The sequence below is a fragment of the Octodon degus genome, unplaced genomic scaffold (assembly GCF_000260255.1).
Source record: "Octodon degus isolate 3935 unplaced genomic scaffold, OctDeg1.0 scaffold00031, whole genome shotgun sequence".
NCBI classification, from domain to species: Eukaryota; Metazoa; Chordata; class Mammalia; order Rodentia; family Octodontidae; genus Octodon; species Octodon degus.
The window spans coordinates 18,306,457-18,324,325 of record NW_004524607.1 but is presented as its reverse complement, the minus strand read 5'-3'; the positions used below and the strand labels follow the sequence as shown (position 1 = coordinate 18,324,325).

General features: G+C 48.1%; 2 protein-coding genes across 4 annotated transcripts in view; one reads left to right on the top strand and one right to left on the bottom strand.

The window, feature by feature from the left end:
• Bud31 (BUD31 homolog) overlaps positions 1–5,337 on the bottom strand; it is an 8,821-nt gene extending 3,484 nt beyond the window's left edge. The window contains exons 1-3 of one of the 3 annotated variants that reach the window (XM_004629639.2): positions 5,233–5,337; positions 4,045–4,169; positions 3,646–3,775 (exon numbers count right to left, since the gene is read on the bottom strand). In XM_004629639.2, the coding sequence (XP_004629696.1) occupies positions 3,646–3,739 (94 nt within the window). In that variant the 5' untranslated portion in view covers positions 3,740–3,775; positions 4,045–4,169; positions 5,233–5,337. Of the gene's footprint in view, positions 1–3,645; positions 3,776–4,044; positions 4,170–5,103; positions 5,205–5,232 lie in introns of those variants that run through there. The other 2 variants (XM_023713470.1, XM_023713471.1) reach the window with 2 other exon arrangements.
• A 198-nt stretch (positions 5,338–5,535) lies between these two features.
• Positions 5,536–15,354, top strand: Pdap1 (PDGFA associated protein 1). The gene is made up of 6 exons (XM_004629638.2): positions 5,536–5,696; positions 8,100–8,191; positions 9,250–9,357; positions 11,062–11,183; positions 13,032–13,183; positions 14,672–15,354. Exons 1-6 carry the CDS (start codon positions 5,687–5,689, stop codon positions 14,728–14,730), a joined length of 543 nt encoding a protein of 180 aa, XP_004629695.1. The 5' UTR covers positions 5,536–5,686; the 3' UTR covers positions 14,731–15,354.
• The last annotated feature ends 2,515 nt before the right edge of the window (positions 15,355–17,869 follow it).

Genomic DNA, 17,869 nt, shown 5'->3' with positions numbered 1-17,869 from the left:
AAATGGGGTATACCGATGAATGTCCATTTTGTATCTGTGTATTCAAAGTGGTTGGGATAGATATATAGTTGCATTCTCTTAATAAATAGAATGATTTGTTCTAATGGTGTTTGTAAATAGGATCACAAGTCCGTATCTTGAACAGCAATTAACCACTAAGAAGAATATATGCAGTGTATTATTTGTTGAAACTGTACTTCCGATTTGATTTGAAACTGTCTCATTGGTATCTGTTTATCAATAAAACTTTGAAAAAAGAAAAAGAAAAATTATCAGGTTGAAATGATTCCTGTGCATGAAGTTCAGGATATTACATAAACAAATGCACTGCTGCTTAGGCTAAAGTACTAAGTGGTTAAAAAAGGGCTGGGGGATGCATCTTACTGTAAAGGCCTAGATTCAGTCACTAGGATAAGACACACAATGTGGTACACACTTTAACATGGATGAAGAAGTTTGAAATGTAAAACTGGTAATGTTTGCACAACTCTGCATACACCAAGAACCTCATAGTTGTGTGCTTTAAAACGGTGTATGTCTTAGCATGTGATTAGCTCCCAAGCAGTTATCAGAAGTGATCCAAACATCATTATTTTAAATTTAAAATGCCTTTCAGATTAGATAAATTAGAAAACATTTTAAAAGATCATTTAACAATAATCTGTTAACATCCTGGTCTTATTTCCCTAGACCTATTTCTACAGTCTATAATTTTTCAAGACAGTTTTAGGCTTAAAGATATGCAATTTAATCATGATCTTTAACATTTTTTAAAATTAAATAATTACTTAGATACAAGGTCTCACTACACTTGTAATGATCCTCCTGTCTCAGCCTCCCCAGCATTGGGATTACAGGCGTGCACAGCATACCCAGGGTTTTGGGGCTGGTACAGCATGCAGTACTGGGGATCAAACCAGGGTCCTTGCACTTTCTAGGCATGTGCTTATGCTACCGAGCTATTTCCCTAGCCCCATAATAATCTTTAAAGGGCCTCTACTTTCATTTTCCAGATAAAATCCTTTAGGACCAAGGAAGAAAGAGCTAAAACAAGTGCGCAATCTGAAGGTTTTCTGGGATTCAAATGACTGTTCCTTCAATGGGCATAAAATCAGGTGATACAGTTTACCCCTGCAAGGTAGAGGTTCTGAGTTCGAGGCCTCAGTGGTTTGTGGATTTTTCCTTAGACCCTAACAATTGTTCTCAGAACCTCCCTGGAATTTAGAAGACAGCCCAAGTAACCTCTGCAATTTGTTTTGGCAGGTGGCTTGCAAGCAGCAAATCTGAGTGTTACTAAGTCTGTTGCTGATAGGCTGCTGCCCTGTACCCCATTTGCCACATACACCAGCATTTCTGAATCATAAAAGTTGCTGTACCTCATGTCGATACCTTGAGTGTACTCAGTTCTGTGCTTCTGAGAGCCCTAAGGTGCTGCCAAAATGCCCTACACCTAAGACTTTATTAATATTTTATAACTGTGGGAGACATGCCATATTTAGGGTTTAAATTGTAAAAATAGGCATTTTTCTGATTGCATATGAAATTTGTGACTTTATAATTCACAGGTGTTCTAGGAACAACGCTTGTGAATTTCGGGGGCCTACTGTACTCACACCCACTGTAGTAAGGCAGTTCCCTCTTACCTATCAAAATTGATCTTTGTCTACAACCGTCTCTCAATTTGTTTGAAATGGCTCTTGCTATGTTGCCCAGGCTAGACTCAAACTCATGATCCTCCTGCTTCAGCCATTCCAGTAGCTGTGATTATAGATATGTGCTCATACCCAGCTGCTCTCAGTTTTCAGGGGAAAGGCGAGTAGTGTTCAAGGAAACTATGCTTCCATTTCTTCCAGCTTTTAAGCCTATTACTAGGATTTATAATTTGTTCAAAATTCTGTGAACAAAGCAAAAGATACTGAAGACTATAAACTTTATGCACCTGTGATAGGGAAGGTTCTCCTCTTAATACCCAAGGAACATGAGTAGGCAAGACAGAAGACTTTGTGCTGGACACTGGAGATCTAAAACATCTCAGACTTAACCGTGTAGAACTGAAATCTTGGGCTGGTGAGATGGCTCAGTGGTCTAAAGCACCTACTTAGAACAAGCTTAAGCTAAGCAAAGCACAGGGACTGCGGTTCAATCCCCCAGCACCTCATGCCAGCCAGCCCTGCCCCCTGGTGGGCTGAGCTGGCCACACACACACACACACACACACACACACACTAAATAAATAAATAAATAAATAAATATTAAAAAAAAGAACTGAAATCTTTATTCTCCTATCCCAAAGCTGCCTGCTTTCTAGGGCCAGAAGTCAGGGAGCCTCCTTGACTCTTCATTCTTTTAACTCAGCATATCCAGCAGTGCTGTATTTTCACGTGGTAAAACAGGTTCCAGCTTTTGCCTCTCTCCAATCTGCTTTGTCCCAGACGTCCCCAGCATTTGCAACACAAAAGCCGGGTGGCTGGTGGCACTCATTTTCTTGGGCTGCTACTCTCATTCTCTCCCACCCACCTTTTTTTCTTAACTGGGTCTCAGTACACAATGCAGGTTGGCCTTGAGCTTGCTGCATAGCCCAGGCTTGCCTTGAACTTGTGATTCTTCTGCCTCTGCCTCTCACAACACTGGGATTACAGGTGCCTACTACCATGTGGCTTGTTATTTACTTTATAATGGAAAAAAGGAGTAACATTAACTAAATATAAAATGATATATATTACTTATCTGTGTATCAACAATGGAAGGATAAAGAAATGCTGAAAGATTAAACTATCAAATATAAATGAAGAAAAACTGTTTTTGGAGATAAAGACTACATATGTCTAAATAAAAGGTTAAGATTCCTCTCTTCTCAAAAGTCACTCCTTGCTCCATATTCAAGCCCCAGCACTGCAAAGGGAAAAAAAAAGAAAAAGAAAAAAAAAATTGTCCTTAATGGAGGGAGTAGAATTTATTTATTTTTATTTTTATTTTTGCGGAACTGGGGATAGAACTCAGGCCCTTGCGCTTGCCGGGGAAGTGCTTATTCCACTGAGCCATCTCCCCAGCCCCTTAGAATTTATTTTTAGAACTCAAAATCTCTTTTATGCTAGCACACTCCCATTTTCTTTATTTTCATCAGCAACTGCTGGGGATGAAATCTCTCAGTCCTCAATGATACTGACTGTTGCAAGCTCTGGCTATTTAATAAACACTATGTGGCACAATCAGCTCTAAAATGGGGGTGGGGGATTTAAAACTGATTTAGTATTATTGCTGAAGGTATGTCTCTGCCATGTGCCACTCTGCCTTGGAGCTATCGGATTATGGACTGAAACCTCTACAAATCGTGAGCTAAATAAACTCTTTCCCCTTTAACTTTGGATGCTGTGTATTTTGTCTCAGCAACAAGAGAAAAGTAATGACAACTATTCTGCCCTATATTCCTTAAAATGTTTATATTCAAGATGGTCTAAAAACTTCTTAAAGGCCCCTTTCATTAATGTTGTCTTGCTTTGCAGTAGTTTAAGCATCCAAGTTAACAAGGAAACAGTACAGTGTTAGAAACCAAACCTCCTATTACACAGAGTATGTGCCAGTGCTGGAGAAACCTAAGGCTATGAGCCTCTATGCAGCCAACCCAGGCAGAAGCATCTCACTCACCTTCTCTCATCTTTTGATCCAATTCATCCAGTGTTGGCTCAATCAACTCCCAGCCATCTGGGGGAGCTTTCCGGCTTCTTTTTACTTTAGGCATTTTTTTTTTTTTCCTTTAAGGATAATTTGCTGAGATCTGGAAAAATAAATTGATTTCTGAGTCTCACATTACCAAAAGGTTTTGCCAGCCACTATTTTGGTACATACTCACTTCTGGCCCTGTACTAGACATTGAGAACACAAAAAAAGGAAGGCATAGACTCTGCCTTTTGGAAGGTGAGATTTTGGTAAGAAGACAGACAAGTGAGAAAGCAATTACAATCTAGCGTGAGGTGGGAACTACACCTGAGGGAGCCAAGGGTCTGAGTGTTTGAAATGGAAAAGATGGCTGTAAAACCACAGTACCTTAGGATCTCTTTCCAAGAGTGAAGTCGATTTTTGGTCTCTGCAGTGAGGCTTTGACTTGTCTCACTCTAACAAATGCACTGACTTTGGAGAGATCACTTTCCCTCTCCGGTTCTCTGTGTCATCTGTAAAATGAGGACAGTAGATTAGCTGATTACCAAACCCCTATTTATTTAGTGGCACTGGCGATTAAACCCAGGGCTTTTGCACTGAGCTACATCCCTATCCCTTTTGGGACTTGAACTTCCAAATCCTCATGCCTCAGGCTTCCAGAGTGTTGGGATTACAAGCCATGTCTGGCTGTCAAAGTCCCTTTTAGACTTAATGAACATGTCTCATAAAATCAGATAACGCTTATACAAAAGGCCAGTTCAAATCTAAACAGCAAAATATTCGCAAACGACATAGTATTTCCCAGCTCGCAAAGAGAACTTCAGGATCTTTTAACCACAGCAAACCTATCTCTCCCATATTCACTCAGTATCCCCCACTGTGAGGTATTCGATGCTCTACAAAACCCCCTACCCATAACATTAAACTCTCCATGACAACTTTTTTGATAAGCAATCAAACTCTTAAGTGGTGCGTAGAGGTCAGGGTGGCACAGTTGGGAAATGGCAGACAGACACTGGCATCTCCTGAATTGCACATCAGTGGTCTCTATACTGGTTTCCCTTGTGTTGAAGCTAGGACGGGTGAACTCTGGCTCCTGACGCAGAGCGCTCAGCCAATGACAAAACAATCGCTTTGCTCTGACCCAGGGAACCTAAAAGTCCTCGCTCAATTTGGGAGCTGGAGACGCCTCTGCGGAAGATAAAGGTTCAAGAAGAAAAAGGTGTTGGGCAGTATACAGAGGTGGGGCAGTCAAGGACCGGGACGAGGGAGAAAGGACAATGTTATAACCAGGACTTGTAGGAACGGCTACTAAAAAAGGATGTCATCTGACGTCTGTCTAGAAAAACAGTCTCTAGGTAGGGGAAAAAAAACGATCCTGGGAGAGAAAATGGTGTGAGAAGAAGCCTAGCGCTAAAAGAATCGAATATTCCCCAAATCTACCACTACCTCGGCAGAACAAAAAGACGTTAACTCCTCTCCGCACAGGTAGTCAAATCGCCCTCCGCAGATCTCTACGCCCTGCCTCGGCCGTTGCCAATCTACAGTACCCAAGAGCAGAAGAAAAACACTCACCGGAAACTTAAGCACCGAAGCCACCGCTTGTCCACAGACCGCTTCCGCCCCTTCTAGCTCGCTTTGGAATGAGGCCCCCTTCGAAACCCCGCCCCGTTGCGCGCGAAGAGTGCGTCACTTTAGGTGTCTCCAATATTGCCTGTATACAATTCCGGAGAAGCTGGGGTCCTTCGCCCTCATGTCTTGGGAAGGCGGACAAGACTACGTGTCTTCCACGACGGAGACACGTGGCGCTGTTGCCAGGCAGCGTGAGGGCAGACCTAGACTCAGGCGACCGGCGGGACAGTCCGGCCTCGTCCGCCGGCCTCTTTGAGGTCCCCTTTTTCGTCGCGATGGCGGCGGCGGCGGCGGCGGCGCGCTGAGCGGACTGGGCCGGACGGAAGAAGTAGAGCTTAAAGTATTTCCGGTTCCTGTGTCATTTCGAGGCGCCGCCGCCGCAGCCGCTGAAGCCGCGATGCCTAAAGGTGAGAAACAGCGCGCGTGCTCACGAGCCTGGAAGGGGAGCCCCGGGGCCGCCTTCGGCTGTGCCTTAAACCCAAGAGCGTCTAGGAGAACTGCGTGGAGGGAGACCTTACGCTCCGACTGAGAGCCAGACCAGGGCCTCGACGCCCAGCTGTCCCTGTGGGCAAACTTAAGCACTGTGGTGGTCTAGATCCGCGCTGTTGACGGTCTGAGGAGATTCATGGGCTCAGTCCTCCCCGGTGCGAAAAGCGACTCGTGGGGCGTGCTTTTCCAAGCCTGGGGGGTTATTGGGAGCAGTCTGGCGTTTCCTCCCACTTTTGGGCTGGCCAGGGACTGAATCACAGCGTTCCGCGCCTCTGTGGGCCTGCCTGCGTCGCGCGTAAAATGTGGGCCCTTGCAAGCTCCTGCTCAGCCGGGCCACCCCAGTAAGATACTCTGGAGTCCGGCAGATCTGGCTTTGGCTCCTACTCGGTAGCAGCTCAGTGTATGCCTTTGAGCCATTCGCCTAACTTCTTTGTGTCTCTGTTTTCTCTTTTGCAATTGAGACAGTGATTTGTGTCTACCGGATAGTGCTGGTGTGAGTCTTAAAGTAGGTAGTACACATGGAAGGCTCCACAGTGTTGGCCTGTCGTTCAGTGCTCAGTGAGCACTAGCCTATTACTGTTTGCGTAGGATTTTGCCAGCTCCTGATCGAGAAGATCCATGGTTTCTCAGTACATTGTAGCCCACTTTCCATCCATTTTTCCCCCCAGAATCTATAGGTTTTCTTTTGAATCCCAGCTACAGCATTATTTTGTTTTATTTGGAATACTGGCGTAACAATCCTTAGCTTGGCAAGTTAGGAACAGGAATCAGAAAATGATAGACCACAGAAAGTGCCTGGCTAGCTCCTGGCACAGAACAGATGAGATGTTCAGTTCATATTGGCGGATCATGTGTTATGCTGGTTAATGCACTAAGCTTACAAGGCACATCTGCTGGGAGCTCTTTCAGATCAAAATTACTTCCAACTCAACCTTCAGAAATACTAGGTTTTATAAAATGTAATCATTTAAAACCTCTGCCCTGATGATTTATTCTGTGGCTGGGAAGACCCAGGCCTCTTGGATTTCCCAGGTTCTTCACTGTAAAGGCAAAGAGTTAGCCTGATGAATGAACCTTTCCAGTTACAGAATTCTGGCTCTAAAGTTAGAAGTTACGGTGAGAAAATTTATATGAATTCTTAGCTAAATGACTTGGTCTTGTAGCTTATGGGCAGGTTAGATATACTATAGCCTGGTGTAGGCGCTAAGAGCGTGTAGTAATCAAATTTGTTACCCTGAAATGGTACATTAAGAAGGTAAGAAAAGGTGTGGGTTTTTTTAATGGCAAGCTTGGTGTCTCACAATGGTCTTTTTCATGAGCATAGACTTAGATACCCCTGGGAACCCAGGTAGTCATTAAAAATGGGCGGTGTGGGCTGTGGCAGTCCAATTATGGCTCTGCAGCTGCTGTCTAGGAAATTAGAGGAGACCAGTATCTCCACTACTGTCTCGAGTCCAGAGCAGCTCTGTCTAATTACCTATTCTCTGTTGACAGCAAGGATCCCTGTGGAAGTCAGGTGGATCATAGCTTCCAGGAGAGGTCCTCTGTTGGGAGGGATGCCACTCTGCTGTAAACTGTTGATGGCTTTAATAAGGGTCAGTCTAGTGTTCAGGAAGGTTAGAATATAAAAATTTGTACTGTTAGGTGAATTTTTATTGCCAGCCAGATTTTAACACTTTAGGCTTAATAGCAAGATTTATTTTCAACTTAAACTTTGCTTGCTAATTTCATTCCACTCACAAAGTCTTTGCCAATAGACGGTGGATATTTCCTGTTTTAAGTAGTCTCTATCGTATCACTAAGGCAAATATGAAGTATTTTGTTTTGACATTTGCAATAAATTGCTTTATGTGGTTAGTGGAGGATTTGTTGTTGTTGTTTTCCCATCAAACACTATTTTAAAGAGATTAAATGAGCTCATAACTGTAACAGAATATCGTACATAAAAAGCCCAGTGACTACAGAGTATAAATGTTAAGTGATTTTTGTACTTACATCTGAGTCTGCCATGTTTGGGCTCTAAAGAATGAGGGGAATTAGTCGGTCATCTTGCCACACATAAGACCCTGTGTCCTCCCTTAGGGTCTGGCTTATGGGAACTTGCATCCAGCATACTTTGGTGGTGTATCAGGTGGACATGAGTTGCTTGTGTCCTTTTGCACGAACATTGAAGGGGGACGGATAGGCTTGTGTGGTGCTTGGTAAAAGGTAGATAAGATTTCTGCAGCTTCTGAAAAGAGCATCCAGGCAGAACACAGTGCTCTGGGAGTCAGGCTTATCCATGTAATTGTTCCTCTCATCTTCCTAAACTGCTTGTACAGGGAGAAAAGGAGGCCACAAAGGCCGAGCAAGGCAATATACGAGCCCTGAGGAGATAGATGCCCAGCTGCAGGCTGAAAAGCAGAAAGCCAGGGTGAGTACATCCCTGTCAAGCCACTGCAGTGGCCCAGGTGCTCCCTGCCTCAGGACTACCATTCTCAAGGACAAAACCTCATGTGGCATTAGGGAGGGCAGCAGACACCAGGTGTGACTCCTGGAACAACCAGCCATAGTTGGGGGCACCATCCTGTGACCTGATCTTTAGAACCTTGCCCACTTGGCCTCATTTGCCTTAATGAGTCTCCATTCCTGGTCCTGTGTGCCTGCCTTATGGGAGCTGTCCCTCCACCTGCCTCTTGTCTGTTCTCAGCTCATCCCCATTCCTGGCACCCCCAGCTTATCTGCTGGGGCCACACGGAGCTGCTTGCTAGACTCAGCACCACATACTGACCTGCCTTCCCACACTTACAGAGACTTTGTCATGGTTTCTAGCTTTGTTCAGTGTTGCTTCCTCGGTGACGGCTGGTGCTACCCACCCTCCCTTCCACTTCCAGCTGACCTAGTTCCCTCTCTTCTGGGCCTGTGGACTCTGTTCAGCCATTATTTGTATTCTTGTCCTCTACCACATGCCTGCTGCTGTGCTAAAAGGGGAAGGGCAGGTTTTTGTCAGAGTGGTATTTCTGGTGGAAGGCAAGAAAAGGTAGAGTCAGGTAGCTTGCCAAGATGTGGTCATGGGCAGCTTGTGCGGTGAGGCAGCACAGGGGCAGGATGGTGATGGGCCGGCATGATTTTGAGCCTGATCCAGTCGCTAGGGCTACCGAGCAGCACCATGGTTTTCAGCCTCACTTCTGGGTCCTTCTGACCCCCAGAAGTGATCTCGTCAGGCTGTACCAGGTGGCCATGCAGGAGAGTGAGGAGGGGCTTATTGCACTGTGGGTCTGGCCTCTGGGCTGTGATGCTACGTGGACAGGCCCAAGTTTCCTATTCTGGGAGCCATGTTTGTATGTGGAGTTAGACCCTTGGCATAGTTGGTCCCAGTTTTCCAGAGGCTTAGTGTCAAGGTCTACAGTGTGAGGATGGTGCTAGGGGGATCACAGTCTTGGGGGTTTGTTTTGCATTTTTGATTCTGCAGGTTGTCCATTTCTGAAACAGGAAGAAGAGGAACAAGAAGAAGGTGGAGATGGGGCTGCAGGTGACCCCAAAAAGGAGAAGAAATCTCTAGACTCTGAGGAGAGCGAGGATGAAGATGAAGACTACCAGGTACTGCACCTGGCTTCTGAGGTCCAGACAGTGGCCTGGGGCTGCACACACGCGCTCAGCACACAGTCACTGAGTGCTGGTGCGTGACCAGCCCCAGTGGGGAATGTAAACAGTCCTTGCTCTCAGGGGTTTATAGTCTGAGGGAAATACAGATAAGGAATGGCATGAATTGAGAAATATTAAGAATAAAACAGACTGATGGAAGGTATTTGGGATACTGTGGTGATGTGGCGGCTTATACACTGCAACAGAAAAGCAGGATGGAGCCACACATGGAAAAATTGCTGTGCAGAACAGTTGAGGCAGTGAGGTAAGTAAATGTGAAGGCCCCAGGCTGGGGGCAAGCGTGGCAAGTTCAGAGAGCAGAGAGGGGCCTCTGGGGCTTTGTGTTAGAGGGTAAGGAGTGGAGTGCTTTCCTCACAGAGGGCGGTTAGTGGAGGCCTTAAAGTAGAAAAGAAGTAACTAAGTTTGCTTTTAAAAGGTGAGTTAGGGCTGGGGATGTAGCTCAGCACCTTTCTGGCAAGCAAGAGTCCCTGAGTTCAGTTCCTAGTACCAAAAAAAGATGCTTTAGAGCTAGGTGGTGTGGTGGTGTGCTGCTGTACTCCCAGCACACAGGAGGCTGAGCCAGGAGGAGGATTACCATGAGTTTAAAGCCAGCCAAAACTGTATATAGCAAGGCCTAGTCTCAAAAAAACAAAAACAAAATGAGATAGTTTAAGCTTCCTTGTGTAGAGCAAATTGTACAAGGTAGACAGGGGAGGAGGGGGATGGCAGCTTGTGTCCAGAGGAAAAAATTTTGGTTTGTAGTCAGGTTATGGGAATAACAGTGAGAAGAGTGGACAGATTGAGGCCATGCTAGAGGCTTGCTGAGAGAAGGAGCAGTCAAGGGTGTGCTTACAATTAAGAGATGGAGCAGGTTGCATGAAAAATGAAGCTCAAGTTGTCTGCAGCTTTGGCCATCCCAGGGAGGTTGTAAATAGAAAGCCAGACTAACTGTAGACATGTGCACTCTGGAGTGGCCAGAGCAATTGATGTGTGGAGTGGCGAGGAAAGCTGTTAGGACCACTTAACTGACTTCCTGGTCATTTAAGGTGAAAAGCTAGGATTGACAAATCCCGACACTGACTAGAGCTGCTGGGGAATTTGTGTTCTCATTTCACATTCATTCTCAAGTTACATTTCCTGTCCATCACTTGGGGATTGACATTGGTTAAAAATACCCATTCATGGCTACCCCTGCCCGGGGATCCAGCACGAACTTGTTGCAGGAAAAGTAGGGACTGAGAGCCCATAGAACATTGTTTCTTGAGGCTGAACTTCGAGTAGGGATTTGTGTTATATATTGGGAGCTTGTAATTTGGGCTCTCTTCACATCCACTGTCATTTCCAGGTTGGTCTTGGGCAAATTATTTAACCCTGAGCTGATATTTAACCCTGAGCTGATACTTCAGAAATGGGGGTAATAATGTCTGCTGGGGCCGGGGCCCTCTTCACATACGCACTCATTTTCTTTGCCCCTCTAAGTGTATTTTTACTCCTGAATGTTTCCATCATGTGAGTCTTGGGCCAGCCGTCATGTGGGCTGGAGGTAGAGCAGGGATTTGTGCTCATCCAGATGGGCTCTTGGGAGGTGGTGGGTCTGGCTTTTGGGGGTCTCTTCAGAACCTAAACTTCTCCAATAGTGAGCCTCTTGCCCTGTCCTAGCAAAAACGCAAAGGTGTGGAAGGGCTCATTGACATCGAGAACCCCAACCGGGTGGCACAGACAACCAAAAAGGTTACACAACTGGATCTGGACGGGCCCAAAGAGCTGTCAAGGAGAGAACGGTAATGTCCCATGGCAGGCCTTGTGATGGCACCCAGGGGAGGGGTTGACCTATGGGTTGCTGAGGTAACCTGGTGGGGATAGAGTGGTAAGATATTGTTACTTGTTTCTGTTTCTTCTCATTTCCTAGAGTTGTTTCTAAAAAAACTAAGCACAAACTTTTCTCAGTAGATACATGCTCTCAGGGAAATAGAATGACAAGTTGGCACCCACCCTGTGCTCCCAAGTGTTTTGAGACACCTTTCAGTCTTCCTGCAGAGCACCTACCTAGAGAGACTTCCTTCTCCAACCCAGTCTCAACCATTCCTGGCCTGCATCCATCTACCGGGTCATGGCCGGAGGGCTTGGGGGCCTGGGCTGATCAAAGGTACTGCTCAACTCAGCTGGCTGCCCAAACCCCTCAGAGTCCATGTGAATAAGGAGATGAAATACTTCTCATGAAGTGTGCAGATGTTGACATCAAGTACTGAAGTGCCTGGCATGTAGTCCTTGATGAGAAGTTTCTCTCTGTTTCTGTCTCGTCTCTCTCTTCCTGAGGATTGAGCTAGAGCCTCATGAATGCTAGGAGATGCTCTACTATCTGGCTACATCCCCAGACCTAGTTCCCCTAGGTGGTCACAAGGTGACTTCAGGGGTCTTTTAAAAGGTTGAAGCCTGCTGGTTTCTCCTGATTAGGCTACTAAGATTTTAGTCCTCCAACCTATGCAGACCCTAGGAGAGCAGCTAGAGACTATGTCTATAGCATGGGATGTAACTGGAGACTTTGAGGGACACTCCCCAGCCCCAGGGTAACTTCCATTTTGAGATTGACTCCCCAGAACCCAACAGCCTGGGCTGGTGCTGGCTTTCCCAGAGCAGGACTCTGGTACCTACCCATCTTCTGCCACTTCACCATTGAGCACCGCTGAATGAGTCACTGCCCCTTCTGGGCCTTAGTGTTCTCCCTTCTTTCCCTCTATTCCCCAGTCCTCTGCACTGTGACCTTTTCACCTGTCCTCCTGCTGCACAGAGCTGCTCTTGCCTCTGTCACTTGGCCCCCTCTAGATGAGTGCCAGAGAGACATTCCCACCTCACACGCTGTGGTGTCCCTTCTAGTGCAGACTCTCAGGCTTGGGAAGAAGAGCCTCACAGGGAAACTAATAGCCCCTCTACACTCTTGGTTTAGTGGGGTAAAAACAGTTCTTACTAAGGCCTCACCTCTCAAGAGATGGCCTCCTGCACCTCTGAGCTGCTGTTAAGAGTGCTGTGTCATGGAGACACAACACTTGATATGTTTCCCATCTGTGGCCCACATCCTCTGGCTTATGGCTATTTGGTTCACTTATTCTGTTCCTTATAGAATAGTTTTCAATATCTCCAGTATCCCAGTCACCTGGAACACAGTTCACTTGCTTTAGGTTCCCCTTTCTCATCAGAGATGAAACCCTCAGGTACTGTTCTGTATCCCCATAGTCAGGCATTGTCCCACTTCGTGCCCAGACTTCCTCACAGGTATTTGCCATGTGGGCGCATTCCTTCTGCTTGCTTGTTTGCTGAGTGTCCCTCAGACAGGGTGTGTGGAGCCAAGGTCCCTCCCTCAGGTGGAGCGAGCTCTTCTGCCACCTGTACTCTTGGTCTGAGTACTTGGCCTTTATTCTTGCTCCCACTGTCAGCTCAATTAACAGTGGTTGGAGCTGGATGTGGAGACACAAGCCTGTGACCCCAGCACTCCAGAGGCTGAGGTGGGTCACCACAGGTTTAAGGACAGCCTGAACTAAATAGCAAGATCGTGTTGTACCCTCCCCCCGCCCCAAGCAAAAGAAGATAATAGTGGGGAAGATTCCCCTGTGACACTAGTTTTATCTGAACAGAGAAGAAATTGAGAAGCAGAAAGCAAAAGAACGCTACATGAAAATGCATTTAGCTGGTAAGACAGAACAAGCCAAGGCTGACCTTGCCCGGCTGGCAATCATCCGGAAACAACGGGAAGAGGCTGCGAGGAAGAAGGAAGAGGAGAGGAAAGGTAAGTCTTGGGCTGCTGGCACTAGAGATCGCTGCCTGGGTCTGCTTCTACCAAACTGTGCACTTAGGTCCTTATCTGTGAGATCAGGTCATTCCATTCTGAGAAGCCCACTCTACATGTACAGTTTGAGGGGTGTACCTGCACGCCCTCTTCCTGGGAGGTATATTTAGCAGTGTCCTGGTGTCAAGTGCCGGTTGAAATCTCAGCAGAGTACTGTGTACAGTAGGGGAACAGTCATCACCTGCAGCAGCAGTGGGAGGCCTAAGCACAGTGGAGGCCTTTGGAGGCTGCAAGGTCCTCCTGAGACCTAGTACTGCTTAGAGCCATGGGGCACTGCCCAGAGTCTGCACCATCCAACCTAGGGGCTTTCAAGAGGGGAATGGATCCTGCACGCACCCAACTGAAGTAGGCCGAAGTGCACCTCCTCCTGTGCTGTCTCTGGGCAGCCAAAGATGGCCGGGATTCCCATAGAGTAGGGTGGCTGGGAGTAGCTAGTCTGGTTTATAAGAAGGAGCATTTGAGACCTTCCTTCTGTTGGGGCTGTGAGAGCCCTTGGAGCTCTGCTGTCCTGCCTCTTCACAGGAGAAAACAAGCTGGTGTGGTAGTCAGCTTTTGTTACTGTGACAGTGCCTAAGGAAATCAATTAAAGAGTGAGGAAGATTTATTTTGGTTTAGTTTCAGAGGTTCTGGTCCATGGTTGCTTTGGGCCTGTGGCAAGGCACAATGTCACGGTAGAAGGGTGTGAGGAAGCAGAGGTAAAAAGGAGAAAGGGGCTGGGGACCAGAAGCCTTCCAGGGTCATGTCCCCAACCCCCACTTGCTTTGTCTAGCTTTTACCCCTGTAAATTCCCTTTGCCTCTCAGTACCCTTCGAACTAGGAACCCATCAGTGGGTGAGTCCATTGAGATCAGAGCCTTCGAGAGCCTCTTCCTAAGATCCCCACCTCTGAACCTTGCTGCACTGGGGACTGAGCCATCACTCAACACATGGGTCTTCAGGGAGGTAGTGACTCAGAGTGCCCTGGCTCTGTGGCCCCATGCTAGAGGTGCATTTTCCTGAGTCCCAGCTCAGCTCACTTACCAGACACCAAACCCCATGCAGGACAGGACTTCATGTTTAACTATGTGCATGTCATTGTTGATTTGAGGATTTACATTTTGAGAACCCTTAGAGGTAATTAGGGGCTTTGCCAGAGATGGGTGAAGTTTCCAGGTGCCCGCTAGAGGACATGGCAGCGGGCAGCTTTCCTTACGGTGGTGGCAGCCACTTGAATACAGCAGGAACAGCTGGGTGCCCGAGTCTTGGGGCTCAGCAGAAAGCCTCTGGCAGTGGGTGGCAGGTCCCCTTGGGTCTCTTCCTCATCTGTCAGCAGAGGCAGTAGCACAGAATGCTTTCAGAGACCCTTTACAGCTAAACTTCTGTGGTTCTGAGGGACACACGGGTGGTTGTGCTTTGTTCTGATTCCTATTCTTCCCTTCTAACCCCTCAGCAAAAGATGACGCAACTTTGTCGGGAAAACGGATGCAGTCACTTTCCCTGAATAAGTAAGCGTCGCCTATGGGAAGAGAGGCCAGGGAACTGGGCCGCGCTGCCAGGACCGCTGCTGCGTCTCGTCCACCTTGTGCCCTGGCACCGCTGCAGCAGCCCCTCATGGCCAGAAACCCCCACGGCCTGGGGCCACCTCTTCATCTTGGCACAGAAATTGTTCGAGGGTATGGGGGGCTGGGGGAGGGGGCAGCTGCTATCTTTTGAGAAAAAAGATGCAGGACAGCATTTCATATGTAACCATTTGAATGTTTTTGCTGGTTTTAGAATTCAGAAGCCTGGTTTGGGGGTGCCTGGGAGGTGGGTCAGAAGAGCTTCCATTTGCTTGGTAAATCGCACGTTAATGGGTGGCAGTGCCAGTGGCACCTGTTGGCACGTGCAGCCACCAGCCCCAGTCTGTGCTGCCTGGGTGCTTACTCGGAGAGGGGTTGTGCCCTGGGTCCCATGGCTTCTCTGTCCCTGGCCAGTGGCCTCCAACTGAGCCCTTTTCTCTGCCCTTCCCTGCCCCGTTCCCACATATTTGTCCAGGGCTACTACCCATTTTTAACCCAACCCATCGATTATTTCAAGCAACCTCCGTTGACTGTGCAGCACCCAGGCAAAACCTGCTCCACAAATCCAACTTGTGTATTTGGCAGATTAAACTTGACATTATCGTAATCTTTGGTTTGCAGTCCATGCTGTTTTTTAAAGACAGGGTCTTGCTATATAGTGCAGGCTGGCCTTGAGCTCATTTATGTAGCCCAGGCTGGCTTCAATCTCTGGACAGTCCTGCCTCAGCCTCCCTCAAGCAGTCCATCCTGTAGACAGCACAGCTTCTGTGCTTGTGCCATTTTTGCCCATGTGTCACAGAGGCAAGTGCACCAAAGATTCTCAGCATGCGCTGAACCTTCAGTCAGGCAAAACAGCACGGTGCAGGGCCTGGACCTCAGGACCAGGAAGAAGAGACTGCAGGTATGTGGCTGCAGACTGGTCCATCTGGCACCAGCTTGCAGCAGCACTGGGGCTCCCTCCCCTGGCCCCCAGGTGCCCCCTGGTGGTTATGGCCTAGTTCTGTGTAGTGCTAAGCAGCCTTCTGAAAGCACTGGCTGACTGCTGGACTCTTGCCTCTGTACCCTTACACAGGGTGGCAAGGTGGGCAGTGGGGAAGTAGGCTGACTGCCAGCCAGTGAGCTGCCTGTGGATTCAGATCCTGCCTCTACCCAGGAGAGGGGCGCTTGTAGTTGTGAATAGTATCCTTTGTGTGTAGAAGGTCAGTGGGTTCTCGGGTTGGGGGGTGTGACTGGATGCTAAGTGGGGAGGTGTGCTCTGCTAGAGGTCAGAACAAAATTATTTAGTGGCCTGACTCCACACTGCATGCCCCAGGAAGGATGCCACAGCTGTTGGCACCTGCAGCCTCCTACGCCCCAGAAGCTGTGGCTGAGAGCAGCAGGAATTAAGTTTCTACTGTGATGCAGCATTCCTCTTCCCCTGGTGATCATGCAGCTGCTGCCTAGGTTCAGGGCTGTATCTATAAAAGGTTCTCCAGTTAGGTGAGGTTCGCCACTGAGAGGATAGTAATGAGGCAGGTGTCCTTCAAGGTGCAGTGACGCCGGAGGTCTGAATGGCTGGTGTGCAGGGGCCATGCCTCGTGCATAAGCCTTTCAGTGGTGTCCCTGGGCCTAGGAATACGCTTCTGCAGGTCATGCCTATAGTAAGTGATTATGTAGACAAGCGTTCCCGTAGGCTGGAAGTTTCCCGCACAGCACATGTCCCTATAGTGGGGCTCCTCTCAGAAGTTAATGCCAAGCTTGAAGGCCTATGGGACTTTGCTCTCCTTTCTTTTCCCTGTTTTTTTTTGACACAGGGTCTCACTTTGTAGCCCAGGCTGTCCTAAGACTCAGTGATCCTCCCTGTCCCAGCCTCCCAAGTGCTGGGTTCAGCCTCATGGCACCATGCATGGTGGTGGCTTCTTTTTTGTACTGGGAATTGAATTCAGGTGTTGTGCCACTGAGCTACCCTGGCTGCTTCCCTCTGTAAAGTGGATGTAGCAAGGGCGCCTTCCCAAGGTGGTACCTTAAATCTCTTAGATTCCTCCAACTAGCCTCTGCCAAGTCACCCAGTTGCCACCTCGGTGCCCTATAGCAACTCAGAACCTTTGCTGTATGGTCTAGAATGAAAGCTGGTGCATTTCCCACTCTGGTGTGACTCGCTGGTGGTCCTCCCCAGCCAGCCCCCCTACTCCCAGCCTTTACCTCCCTGTGTGCGGTTTGGTGTTGCTCGCCACTCTGTCCAGTTCCTTGCCTAGGATCTGCCCTCAGCACCTCTCCTTTCCCTGGCCTCACCCTCCAGACTGAGCTCAACAGTAATCTCTACCTCTCAGTGTCCTCTCAATACGCAGCAGGACCTGACTCATGGACCCATCAGTCCAGCTAGCCTCCTGGAGGCCACTGCTGGGGCAGCACAGGGTGGGGTCCAGGGCCCCCTCTTGCAGCCCAGCTTCCCAACCACTGTGGAGAGAGGCCTTTTCCTACTGATGGGAGGTTCAGGACAGCCTGTATGGCCTCTTTCCCCTCTACACACACTGTGGCCAGGCTTGAAGCTAAGGCCTGACACTAGGTCAGCATCCTATCCCTGCACTATGCCCCTGGCCCCGTGTGCTTTTATTTTTAAGATGGTGCCTCACCAGGTGGCCCAGGCTGGTCTCCACCACCCAGGACTCCTGTCTCAGCCTCCCAAGTACCTTACAGGCTTGTGCTACTGTCCCTGGCTCTGAACCTTGCTTTTGTGTTTTGGCAGCACTGGAGATTGAACCCAGAACTTTTCTCACTGAGCTATGTCCCCAAGCCCTTTTAAGCCAGCAATTGGGTATGTGTCTTATGAGAAAGGCTAGTAGGATTTATGCAAAACACCTTTGGGGCCAAAGAGCAACATGTTTGCAAGAAATGCTGATTTGGTACCCACTAGGACCCATACCTGAAGGAGGCCACAGGAATGCAAGGCCTCCTTACACTCTGGTGCAGGGCCTGGTGACCTCACTTTCTAGTGGGCTGAACAGGTGAGGTGTGTAGCCTCATACCATCTTATAGTGCCTAACAACTTCTGTTGCTGTGACTACAAAAAAATGGCCATGCGGGCGGACAGGTACCAGCACAGAGGGCGA

Bases quoted from the DNA above. Each gene is read 5' to 3' on its own strand.
- Pdap1 (XM_004629638.2), top strand. The intron at 9,358-11,061 runs GTACTGCACCTG...GCCCTGTCCTAG, and splicing joins ATGAAGATGAAGACTACCAG to CAAAAACGCAAAGGTGTGGA. The intron at 13,184-14,671 runs GTAAGTCTTGGG...CTAACCCCTCAG, and splicing joins GAAGGAAGAGGAGAGGAAAG to CAAAAGATGACGCAACTTTG.